Source organism: Biomphalaria glabrata, chromosome 6 (genome assembly GCF_947242115.1).
Source record: "Biomphalaria glabrata chromosome 6, xgBioGlab47.1, whole genome shotgun sequence".
NCBI classification, from domain to species: Eukaryota; Metazoa; Mollusca; class Gastropoda; family Planorbidae; genus Biomphalaria; species Biomphalaria glabrata.
The window spans coordinates 20,222,014-20,235,636 of record NC_074716.1 but is presented as its reverse complement, the minus strand read 5'-3'; the positions used below and the strand labels follow the sequence as shown (position 1 = coordinate 20,235,636).

The window sequence follows — 13,623 nt, the reverse complement described above, 5'->3', positions numbered from 1 at the left end:
ATTTAAAAAATACATATAGAAAACCTGATGTACGAAACAAAAAACAAACAAAGAAGTTTGGACCACGACTTCTAATTACAAAGTATATTCCAACTCACTGTGTCTGTCTGAGTGGAATCTTGTTCGGTAGGCCTACATGTTATTTCTCCCACTTCCCTTTCTCGGATCAAGCTGAAACTTTGCAAATCAAATGGCCAAGTTCAAAAGCAGATTGTTAAAATTTTTGTAGTTCATAGCTTTTGATATAGAAATGTACCCAAACAGCATGGTTGAACCCATTAGAGTACCTCTGAAATCTTATTTATACGGCTACTGTAAGTAGCTTTATTAAATTCGACATCAAAAGTTACCAAACACCATATCATGTAGTACCTTGTAAAACTCTTCTGACAATAGCAACTGATTGCTAACCCTAACCCTAACCCTTAACATAAATCTAAATAGACTCTCTGTCTGTCTGTCTAGGTGGATTCTTGTATACTGCTTGTCCTCCCACTTCCTATTTTCGGATCAAGTAAAAAATTAGTTCAATCATTCATTGTTGATGACAACTGACAACACAAGAATCAACAAAACAATTAACCAATCAATTAATCGATTAGTTGTAATTAATTAATTTGGTTTTATATAGAAAAGGGGGAGATAAAACTTGTAATACTGAGAGATATGGCAGCGATTGAATGGTCTCTTCCTTCACTCAATAAAAGCTTTTTTTTTTTTTTTTTTTAAGTATTTTGCTTGGATACGGTAACAGGGTTTATTTGTATCCTGGACACGCTTTCAAGACTCCACCATAATGGTGTCCGCCTGGAAACGTTCTGAGAGGAGACTATCATGAAGAAAAACAAACTGTTATATGAAACTGAGATCACTGTTCTTAGCGGAGATGAGAGTAAGCCCTAATAGCCTGTCTGATCCATCACAACGTTCCTCAAAAGAGCTGTTTTTTCTTTGGCGGACCCTTGGCAGTAGTGGTATTGAGAAAGACGAACATAGAGATGGTCTCCTCGGGGTGCTCAACCCTCGGCCTCGATCCCTGGACACGCTATCTAATCCCTTGTGTCGTTGGATTAGAGACACCGAAAGAAAAAAAAAACAGGTGTAAAACTGCCCCTACTTTGAACGCTCAGAGCTTCAGACAGTAAGTTGGCTTTCATCCAGGAAAAAGGAGTTAGGCCAATATTAGAATATGCATCCTCAACTCAAGAAAACAAAGAAACTAGAACAAATTCAAAACAGAGCAGTGAGATTTATAACAAAAGAATAATGCACCATTAGTATCTTATCTTATATAATACAGATGTTACTTCAAAAAAGATGATTACGTCCTACGCGTCATGCATTTAGTCATGCATATTAACCAATGACTTAAATTCTGCCAAGTCATTGGTTTTCCTGGCTAGCTCAGGCAACCCATTCAATGCTCTAATAGCACTAGGGAAGAAGGAGTATTTGTACAAATTTGTCCTAGCATATGGGACGAGGAATGTGCTTTTATCTTTGTGTCTTTCAGAATATTTTATTAAATTTTGTTTTTGTATTTGAAGATTATGGTTCAGTGTTTTATGTATAATTGCTACTTTACTTTTGAGTCTTCTGTCCTGAAGGCTTTCTAAATTTAGTGATTTTACTAAAGGTGTTACTCTAGTCAAATGTGAATATTCGTTTGTTATGAATATCACTGCTCTATTTTGTGTCTGTTCCAGTTTCTTAATGTTTTCTTGAGTCTTAGTAGCCTAAAATCCCTAAACTTAGGGACACTAGAGTAACAGAAGAATAAAAGTAAAGTAGCTATAATACATAAAACACTTAACAATAACTTACTAATAGAAAAACTAAACCTACTGAAATACTCAGAAAGACACAAAGAGGCACACTTCTTATTCCAAACACTTTTTTGTACAAGTGCTCCTTCTTCCATATAGTGCCATTACAGAATGGAATAGGTTGCCTGAATCAGCCAGAAAAACCCACGACTTAGCAGAGTTTAAGTCATTAATTAGCATGCATGACTAGATTGATACATGAAATGCGTAGGTCGTAATTACCATTTTTTTTTTCGAAGTAACGTCTGTAATATTTAAGATTAGAAGTCGCGGTTAGATTTAGTATGGTATATATGGTTCGTCCATCGTGGTTCGATGATGACCACTATTGTCATCCAGGGGGCTGAGGGCTTTGCACTGGGGTTTTGTGCCTCCTTATGTGGCTGGTGAGACCTATGTGAGCCCGGAGTGTTCGGCCGCACACTGGGCAGGTTATTCCAGCTGGAGCTAGTGTTTTTCTTCTCTGGCGTTTTTTCTTCTGCCAGCGTGGTTCTCTTTTCCTCAGCAAACTGTGCGTCAGTTTTCACGGCGCGACGCCATGATGCTCTGTCATGTGCCTCTATCTCCCAGGTGGCTGAGTCTATGCTGAACGCCTTCAGAGAAGCTTTAAGGGTGTCCCAGAAGCGTTTTCTTTGTCCACCTTGCGAACGCTTTCCTTCCCTTAATTGGCCATACAGGAGTCTTTTAGGGATGTGTCAGTCTTCCATTCTGCAGTCTAATTATTGTTGATCAACATATCACTGTTAATTAATTATCATTGGTGAAACAGATCAATAACAATGTTCAAACAATGTCACTATATCTGACATACCTTGACTGGTGAAACAGATCAATCATAATGTTCAGACAATATTGTCACTGTATCTGACAGACCTTGACTGGTGAAACAGATCAATCATAATGTTCAGACAATGTTGTCACTGTATCTGACATACCTTGACTGGTGAAACAGATCAATCATAATGATCAGACAATGTTGTCACTGTATCTGACATACCTTGACTGGTGAAACAGATCAATCATAATGTTCAGACAATGTTGTCACTGTATCTGACAGACCTTGACTGGTGAAACAGATCAAGCACAATGTTCAGACAATGTTGTCACTGTATCTGACATACCTTGACTGGTGAAACAGATCAATCATAATGTTCAGACAATGTTGTCACTGTATCTGACATACCTTGACTGGTGAAACAGATCAAGCACAATGTTCAGACAATGTTGTCACTGTATCTGACATACCTTGACTGGTGAAACAGATCAAGCACAATGTTCAGACAATGTTGTCACTGTATCTGACAGACCATGACTGGTGAAAAAGATCAAGCACAATGTTCAGACAATGTTGTCACTGTATCTGACAGACCTTGACTGGTGAAACAGATCAAGCACAATGTTCAGACAATGTTGTCACTGTATCTGACAGACCTTGACTGGTGAAACAGATCAAGCATAATGTTCAGACAATGTTGTCACTGTATCTGACATACCCTGACTGGTGAAACAAATTAGTGACATATTCAGATTAAAACTTGTAGCCTATATCCTCAGTCAGCGTCAGAGTTGATACATGTTAATAACACTAAACAATACAATTGTCACACACTCTCTTGTAAGACAGATCAATATCTATCTTCAGTCTTTATCTACACTCTTTTGTGTGGAACAGATCAATATCTGTATTCAATCTTTATCTACAGTCTCTTGTGGAACAGATCAATATCTATGTTCAATCTTTATCTACAATCTGTTGTAAAACAGATCAATATCTATTTTCAATCTTTATCTACTGTATTTTATGAAACAGATCAATATCTGCGTTCAGTCTTTATCTACACGCTCTTGTGGAACAGATCAATATCTATGTTCAATCTTTATCTACTGTATTTTATGAAACAGATCAATATCTGCGTTCAGTCTTTATCTACACTCTCTTGTGGAACAGATCAATATCTGTGTTCAGTCTTTATCTACACTCTCTTGTGAAAGAGATCGATAACACGACTCAGCTCAATGACCATGCTAACATATGACCACGAGATTCGCGCACTCACTGCTAGGCGACACAACACATGGCAGAAAAGAGAGAGAGAGAGAGAGAGATGGACTTGTCTCCTTATTGCGCCAGTTCAGTGTTCTAACGAATGTCTAGCTAGATCTTGATCTGAATGTAACATAAGCTCAGTCCTCTATTTAGTAGGCTATTAGTGTATATCTAAATATATTCTGTAAGAAATATTATTAGCTAAGATTGGCGGAAAACACAGCTTCCGGGGAAATGTAGTGGTTCGCACCGGTTAGATAAAGCTGGTGTAACAAAATGTATAATAATTCAGGGAGCCTGTTATCGGATATGCCCTACTAATTGATCATTCGATTATAATTTGATAATTATAATATCCGCTGTTCATGGAAACTACCGCTGTAAAAAAAAAATCACTCCCGTTATTTAAAATAATAATACATAAGCACAATTTAAGGATGCTTGTTTTTGAGATTATTAAGTCTTATTAGGGCATGATTCAAAGGGTCCAATTGGTTTACATTCGACACAGTTATGTTTTAGAAATAAATCATGAATCTCGTTATGATAATATCAGCCTATCAATTGCCTGATTTTAAGTCTAAATATATTGCCTATTGCTGTAACATTGCTATACTTTGGTGAATTATTCTTCAAAAAAATTCAAAGGATTCAACAAGAATATTTAGCTTAGCTAGTCAAACAACACATTTTTAAAGGCTTGCTTGGTTATTTGTTTAAGAAGTTTCGGATGTTCCTTTAGACTTGAAACTCCCGCGAGACAGCGGGGGATTCCGGAGAAAATGTTAGTGTATCAGCAATGACTCTTAAAATCAACAACTAATATGCAGGCTTAAATGACGTGGTTGGCATAATCTTGTGTCATCTCTAGGGTCTTCGTTGATTGTCATTTTTCTAAAACAAATAGGCCTATACTATGCTTCTTCCTCCCGTGTCCTGTTCAGAGGTGAGAGCATCGCGGGACAACCTGTAGCGAACATAATTGTTGCTGTAGTTGAAATGAGTCAGAGAAGCATTTTTCTTTTACATTGAACGCCTTTTTCCATGCTTCTTGATTGCTACTTAGCTTGTTTATCTGCCAATTTATTTCTCTGTGAAGGTTTGTGAATCAAGATTGTTTCTTCTAGCCAGCTTTATGCTCCAGAGCCGTGAGTTCTTTTGCAGACTGTGCCAAAAAAAGCTTGCAGTTGTTTTTTTTTTTTTCAGCTGTTCGTTATAAAGGATGTGAAATTAGATTTAAGGATAAAGTCCTTGCTCTGACTGTTTGGGGTTGGTTTGTACTGCTTGAAATCTGAGTTTGTTTATGGGTAATACTAAAGAGTTATGCATCACGAAGTCAATCTGATATTTTGATGGATAAAGTGATTATATGGCTACATGGTGATGCTCAGCTGTGTAGGTTAGCTGTTGGGCAGACTGGAGCAACAGAGAGTTCTCTATCAATATCATCAATTTCAGGCTAGTGCCTATTTGAGATGAACTTCCTGTGTAACTTAGGTCGATCTAGTCTTAATGTTGTCAGAAGTGGTGAAGATGTTTCAAGGGAAGGGAGGTCACTCTAACCCATCGATATTGTGTGTGAAAGTTTTTGGTTGAATTCTTTAAAAAAATTGTGTGTAATTAGATGGCCTGAAAACTGAATACAAAATGAAAACAGAGATATCTAAAAGCAATGAAGTATTAAGTGGTTCAAGTCTTTGATGTGTGTCTAAATGCTGTATATTGCTATTTATTTGTCTTCCTCTTTTAACAGAACTAGATCAAAGTATACATGAAATGAAAATATACATGAGATGAAAGTATACATGAGATGAAATTATACATGAGATGAAAGTATATAGCTCCTCCTTCGTGATCGAAGATAATCACATTTCTCATTTCCTATGGACTTGAAGATGACTGTAAAGTCCAATTCTCGCTTTAAAAAGCCAGCCGCATACGTGGCATGAGTATATTTGGTCAGTTGCAGATAGACCTGCTTCTTCTCTCAGCTTTTTGTTTGTTCGGCGCTCTTTCACCCTGGCAACTCTTCTTGCTTGAAATCTCGAGACTCCGAGACTAAGCTTCACGCCATGAGAGGCGATCAAGAGTTAGTGCTTCCCAGTTATGATAGTCGATATCGCATTCCTTGAAGGGGCTCTTGAGAGTGTCTTTATAGCGTTTGTATTGACCTCCCTGTGAGCGCTTTCCTGCACATAACTCCCCGTACAGAAGTCGTTTGGGAAGGCGATTGTTTGGCATACGGACTACATGTCTCGCCCATCGAAGTTGGGACCTTTTCACTATCGCATTGATACTGTTCATGTTGGACAATGGACAGCTCTAAGATTTCTGTGTCTGGTATGTGGTCGGACCAACGCACCTTATGGCTACTCCTTAGACAGCGTAGGTGAAAGGAGTTTAACTTTTTGATGTGGCGGGAATACAGGGCCCAGGACTCTGAGTGACGGGAGGACTACAGCACTGTAGACTTTCAGTTTTGTGGATATGCTTAGTCCTCTCTGTTGCCACACTTGTCCTTGAAGTCTGCCAAGAGCATCACTGGCACGAGCAACACGGAGGTCTATCTCATCATCTAGGTTGGCGTTTGCTGATATAGTGCTTCCCATAGAGATATTTTTGATATTTGCTAATTTTTGGTCATCTATAACAATGAGATGAAAGTATCTGGTATTAACGTGCTTGACACGATGTGATCACCTGCCCATGACATAAAATACAAAGTGATGTAGCATCTTAGTTTGATCTACTTTATTATTCTCTTTACTTTTTACTTATAAAGAACTTACACGCGCGCACAGACATGCATATATACATTGTTTCATTTATATAGGGCAGAGGGTGCGAGGTGAGATTCTTTGGGTAACAAAAAACAATTGTCCAACTCAAATGAAATAATGCTAGTACAAGTGTAACCATTTTACCGATACATTCAAAGGATAGCGATGTACTATTTATACATATGCCATGAAAACTGCACTAATTTGTTTCCCAAATAACATATAGGCCTAGTGTTTGCTTGTGTGTCCTAACAATACACTTTACGACCAAGTGTTGTACAGAGACTTGTGTGGTCTCAAAACACACTCTATGACCAAATGTCCATAGACTTATGTGTTCTCAAAACACACTCTATGACCAAATGTCCATAGATTTATGTGTTCTCAAAACACACTCTGACCAAATGTCCATAGACTTATGTGTTCTTAAAACACTCCATAACCAAATGTGGTAGCCTACTTTATAGACCTGTGTATTCTAACAACTTACTCTATGACCAAGTGTAGGACTTGTGTGTCCTTATAAAACACACTCTATGACCAAGTGTTGCAGGATTTCTTTATCATGGATGGAAATAGAACCTCAACACTTAACAGAGCAGACTCACTCTGTCTTGAATATTATCTTTCTCATTACACTCGTATAGCTTTATTCATATCTAATAGGCCTATGCTAAGGGCGCCTAAAGGTATCTAGATCTATACGTTAAGTAGGCTTACTGAAAGGGTAGAAGGAAAGAACACAACTAGAGCCAAGTCTAAATGTGGTTTGAAAGACTGACTCCCGGTGTCTCGTAAGAAAACGCCTGGATAAAAACCAAGAACAAAGAATTAAGCTTAGAAAGGAGAGTGCGAGGAGTAAGCGAGAAGGAACGATGCTAGCGACCCGCCGTTACGCACAAAATGATATGTGTCGACTAGCGGACGGCGATCGAACTCATGCGAGGCAACCGAGTCGCTGCGAAGCAACTGATGTGAAGGCGCTAGCACTTGTTGTTCGCTCTAAATATTTTTTTTTAGTGTCATCGGAGTAATCTTTTCTGTTCTACTGGCTGTTGTTTTTAAAAAAACAAACACTGAACTACTTCTTTTCTACCTTTGATCACTAGCGAGAGTTTCTACCATTGGGATATCTACCAAGATAGAGGTTTGTAAGATGTGCTCATTCTCAACAAGGGTCATACACAAGCTCTTCCTGTACTTCGTGTTGTAAAGATGTGTATTCCATCACAACTGTAGTGAGCTGATCGCGGACCAGTTGTAACGAAATTGTCTCGATCACAGATGCTGAGGTGGTTGTCTTAAGTAGACTAATTGCGATCTGCTTTAGTCATTATAGGCAATGTTGCCTCGACATTTTCACCACATTGATATTATTGTGGTCTTGGCGTCTCAATGGAACGATTATCATAGTTTAGTAAAATCGATTATGGACTCACCCTTCGGAACAGATCTATTTGTGTCTATTTTAAGAGTAGGAAACTACGGGTCAAAACATTGGTGTGGTGCCGTACTTGGCGACATGGAAAAATGGTATCAGGTGTAGCAACAGTGTAGCATTAGATCTATATGCTACCTACAGTTATTTTCGTCAGACAAGTGAAATGATAGGCCTACATGACCTTGCATCAAAATGCAGTTCATTTTATTGTTCAAACGTCATAGGCGCAGGGCGTGTTTTTTTTTTTGTTTGTTTGTTTAATAATTAAACATATTTAGGCCTAATGAGTCTAAAGTCATGTTAACACACATACAGGGAAGTAGACTATTAGATCTATGTAAACAAAAATAATGTAGGCCTATGCGGATTGATGTTAGACAGGAAAAGGATTCAATGTGTTGGAAGTTAGCCCACAGAACGTCTAGGAATGTGTGTATGTGAAACTAACACAGAATATTCAGGGGAGACAAAGCTTATAAATATACTATGAAATGATCTAAATATATCAATATAGACTATACATACGGTACCAATTACTGCAATTTAAATTCTGGTCATGTTTGTAAATTAAAAGTGCCAGTAACTTTCTTTTTTCACACCAGGAATAATATAACTCCTTAAGTAGGCATGCAAATATTGATTTTTATTACTTTTATCATTTCTAGATCTATTTAGGCCTAATTGTTTATTTCAACAAGAATTATTATTATTATTTTTTTTTTTTTAACTTCCATATTTCCTGTATGCAATAAGGTTAAATCCAAAATAATAAGATCCAGACTAGAATTTTAAGTTATCAGATTATCCCTTCTAGTTTGAACACACTGAACTTGACTGAACCCTACTTGCTGTCACCATTTAGGTCTCCTCATGTCTCTATTATAGTTGTCTCATTTATCATCTTCCTTTCTTCAAGCCCACCTTTACGTGGTAATCCATCATGTTCTTAAAAGCATACCCTCAACCAGAGTCATTGCTAAAATTCATGTCATCTTCCACAAAACAAACTTTACCAAAGAAAAGCTTCTTCAGATAATTTAACTAGCTAAGGTCTATTCTTTAAAAAAAATACTCATAGCTTTTGCATTAAAAAAAAACATTTTTTCCACCCACATTTTTACAGAAAGGTCACTCTGTGCAATCTGTACTGGCCTGTAGATTCCCTAAATTCCTATTGTTACATCATTCCAAAAGCTTCTTGCACACACTGTTCAAAAATATCTTAATCTTAAGTAAGCCTATCTTTGAGGAACAGGAGGGGGCCAGTTAGACAATACAGTGATGACTTAAGTAAGTTTACATTTCACTTCTACTTTGTGACACAATGTCTTCAAATAGTTCACTAGAGGACATTTGAATCCACAATGTTATTCTTTTTGTCTCAAGACACAGAATTTTTTATTTTTTGTCAACTTTTTTATTCAGAATAAGAGTATTTATTAATTGTTTCTTTATTAGTACTACTACAATTAATGACAACGCCTTTGTCAAATGAGACTTTTTGCAGATGATTGCATAATATGTAGATAAAAAAAACACACAAGATAATGTAAGAGAATTAAAAGAATTAAATAAATGTCAATCAAGTTGGAACATGTCTTTCCACCCAGAAAAAATGCTAATGATTAAGAGTAATAACAAACTAAAACAAATTTTATCTTATTAATTGTGTGTACAGATTTTACTTTAAAAGAGAATACAATTACATACTATGCATTTCATGTGTCAAACTAATCATGCATGTTATGCATTGGTTTTCCTGGCTGATTCAGGCATCCTATTCCATGCTCTATTGGCACTAGGGAAGAAGAAACACATACATGTTCAAATTTGTCCTATCATATGAAATAAGAAATGTGCCTTTATCTTTAGTCTTTCTGAGTATTTTATTAGGTTTTGTTTTTCTATATGTAAATTATGGTTCAGTGTTTTATGTATAACCGGTATTGCTACTTTACTTTTTATTCTTCTGTACTGAAGTGTCACTAAATTTTGTGATGATACTAATGGTGTTATTCTAATATAATGAGAATATTCGTTTGTTATAAAACTCTTAGCTCTATTTTGGGTCTGTTTTAATTTCTTTATGTTTTATTGAGTTGAGGGATCCCAAACTGAGTATGCTTATTCTAATATTGGCCTGACTAAAGTTAAATAGCATTTTAGATTTATAATTTTGTTTAATCTGTAGTTAGTGTAAACATATATTAGCTTTTTTTAGATTTTTAAACAATTTCATCAATATGGGAGTTTCATAACTTTTTATTTATTATTACTCTTACCAGTATATATTTTGAGTTTTTAGTCTGCTATCTTCTCTTTTGAAAGGACACTTGAATTTTGTAAGTTCGATGTATTCTCTTTATGTTACATGGTTCACTTCAATTTTTTTGACAAAATTTAGTTTGTATTTTTGAAATTATAACTATAAATAATTTAAATAAGTTTTGTATTTTCTTGTTTTGAAGGGGACACTGATTTACTTGTGGCTTCAAACCTGTAAAATATCAATAATATTTCAGTTTCAACCATAAAAATTGATTGAGAGAATCTAAACACAAAAGATACAGAGTGAGTTAATATAAGAATTGTAAAAAAAATTGATTAATAATCATCATTGATTGGATTTATCTGACAGATGAAATTAGTTTTTATTATTCAATAAGTGGATTCCTCTGGCTGATGAAATTAATTCTTAATCATTTAATTAGTGGATTCATCTGACTACTATAAACAGTAACTTAAAAATTATTTTTTTTCTACAACAAATTGACTGGAACATTTGATATATATATATTACTGCATCTTACAAGTTATCCAGATCTTACCAGCGTGTTGTGTCAATGATGCCATACTCTTACTAGCACCACGAAGGTCACAACGCACAACGAGTGTAAAATCTTCGACGCCACGTGCGTTGAATGCGGGGATGTTACCTCGCAAAGGGCAGCCATGCCCTCACCTAGCCCCATCAGTAATAAAAGTTCTCCAGATCCTGGTGCTCAATCGGAGCAGCATCCTCTCAAGAGAGCATCCAGTGATGAAAGCTGCCAGAGTATGAACTTAGAGATTGGGTCTACTACAGGTGGACAGTCACCGGTCTCATGTGTGGCAGGTGCACTTCCTGTCATTATTGACAATGCAGCAAGCATACGGAAAAGAGAAGCACTCTGTTTACAGGTGAGGTGTTTTAGCTATTAAATAGAAATCACTAAAAGTTTTAGTTTTATTTAAAGAATTTCTCTTACCAATCTTAGCAATATTAATTAATGTAAATCAAACTATATATATAACTCAGAAAAACATGTTTAATATTAAGAGCATGATAAACTTTTTGAGAAAATTAATTTCACATTAATTTTACAAATGATTATCACTGTTGACCTGGTTTATAAAATGTCCAATTCATACTTGACTTGAACATGTCAGATATTACTAACTTCACTATGTGCTTGTTTGATCAGGATGTGAAACCTGTTAGCCTTGTTGACTTGGGGGACTTCTACCCTGATGGAGGCTGGGGATGGATAGTACTTGGGGCTGCTACTCTTGTCCATATGATGTGCAATGGATTTCACCTGGCTTATGGCACCCTCTTTCTAGAGATAAAGAAAAAATTTACCATCACTGACCTATCAACAGGTAAAGTTTATGTAATATTTCATAGCTGATGATGGCTTATAGAACTATTGGTAAGGGAAGTATGAAAAAAAAAATAGAGTAATGAAGAGTAAACATACGTTGCTAAGGGCAAAATATTTTAAAAAAAAATAATAAAAGGATTTCTTTTTTTTTTTTTTAATCTTTTAATGGAATCATATTATAAAATATCTTGACTCATATATTTTACTTTTAAAATAATACTTTCAGAAATTACTTTGAAACATACAAAACTTTTAAAAATATGATTATATTTATATATATATATATATATATATATATATATATATATATATATATATATATATATATAATATGCACTTAGACCGTAGAAATATATGCTAGCTAACTGTGTATAATGTCTTTTAATTCTAATTTATACTATTTTCTACATTTACATTTAATTTTTTTACACTCCCAGTTGTTGAATTAAAGAGTTAGAAATTTCTGAAACTAATTTTACGAATATCTAAAATAAAAATGTTATTGTCTTTTTATATCAACAACATTTCACCACAAATGTACGGTTGCACTTATAATGTGAAGTATTTAACTGGATGCAAAATGTTCCTGAACTGCTGAACTAGCTTAGTAGTTGTTATCCTTGTGATTGCATTCAAATTACAGTCAGTCAGCAATGATCTGTTCCAGTTCTTACACTTATTTTCAAAAAGATATAAATGCTTGTTGACACATGTATGTGGGCTCATAAAGTAAAAGTTTAACAGCAAAGCTGTTTTAAGTGTGTAAATACAGCTTCTGGCACCCAAAAAACTCCAGCAGAAGAATGTACTGGAACATCTTTTTCAGGTCATAATTGCTTGGAGGTATGTCTTCTGGAGCTGAATCAGCTTGTGCACTAAATCTGAGGGCATTGAAAACTGATTCCAGATCCTCAGACATCTTAAAATTTGCTTTCAAGGAATCCAAATAAGTGTTGTACTTTTCAACCATTTCACTAGAAATAGTTTTAATTCTCAGCAAAGGAAAAGGACAAAATTGTTTTCACTTGCTTGCCTTGTAATCACAACAAATTTCCGTAAGGATCAATAAAGCAGTCTTAGTCTTAGTCTTAGTCTTAGAGAAATGGGATAGCTTTGTATGAAAAGATTTAAAGATGCACATGCATTTCATTGCAATAGTGAATGTGAAAAACATGAAGACGGTCTTCCACTCTTCATTAGAAATATTAGTAACAAAGTCACAATCAATATCCATAACATTAACATTTCTTCCTTGAGATTCCCTATTCTTCTCAATACCTTGCCCATGCTAAGCCAGCGGATACTACCGTGGTACCAAACATAGGAATGTTTTGTTTCCAAATCTTCAAGTACTTATAGGAACCACCTGTGGTAAAGATCCCTAGTTCTGATAAGTTTGATCAAATTCATAAAGCACTGGTTGTAAATGCGTATGTGTTTGTGTGTGAATGTTGTTCGAATTTTTCATCTATACTGTTATTGTTATTGTACAGTAGTTACGCTGATATTGTCAATTGTAGTCAAACTGAATTTCCATTTGATTGGATCAATAAAATTATCTTATCTTAATAAGAGTAATCTTCATTTACATTCAATGTTTTAGAATGGCATGTAGAGACAATGTTTATTTAAGCTCTTCATAAGTGATAAGAATCAGAAGTTTTAATAATTTATATAGATATTTACAATTATCTATTTTTAATATATATGCATTTTATATATATAATTAGTGGAGCACCTGATTTCTGTAGGTGTCTGTGGACCGCATAAATCACTCAAGCGGGCCGCATATGGCCTGCATGACATAATTTGCCCACCCCTTGTCTATAGTGAACACACATTTTTGCTCTTTAAATTATCTGAATTCTAAAAAATATATTTGAGA

At 35.4% G+C, this 13,623-nt stretch overlaps 1 protein-coding gene across 9 annotated transcripts in view; it reads left to right on the top strand.

The window, feature by feature from the left end:
* The first annotated feature begins 7,557 nt into the window (after positions 1-7,557).
* Positions 7,558-13,623, top strand: part of LOC106070674 (monocarboxylate transporter 2-like) — a 28,950-nt gene continuing 22,884 nt past the window's right edge. Inside the window, exons 1-4 of one of the 9 annotated variants that reach the window (XM_056032836.1) lie at positions 7,558-7,800; positions 10,563-10,665; positions 10,806-11,274; positions 11,559-11,736. In XM_056032836.1, the coding sequence (XP_055888811.1) occupies positions 11,047-11,274; positions 11,559-11,736 (406 nt within the window). In that variant the 5' untranslated portion in view covers positions 7,558-7,800; positions 10,563-10,665; positions 10,806-11,046. The other 8 variants (XM_013230626.2, XM_013230624.2, XM_013230622.2 and 5 more) reach the window with 8 other exon arrangements.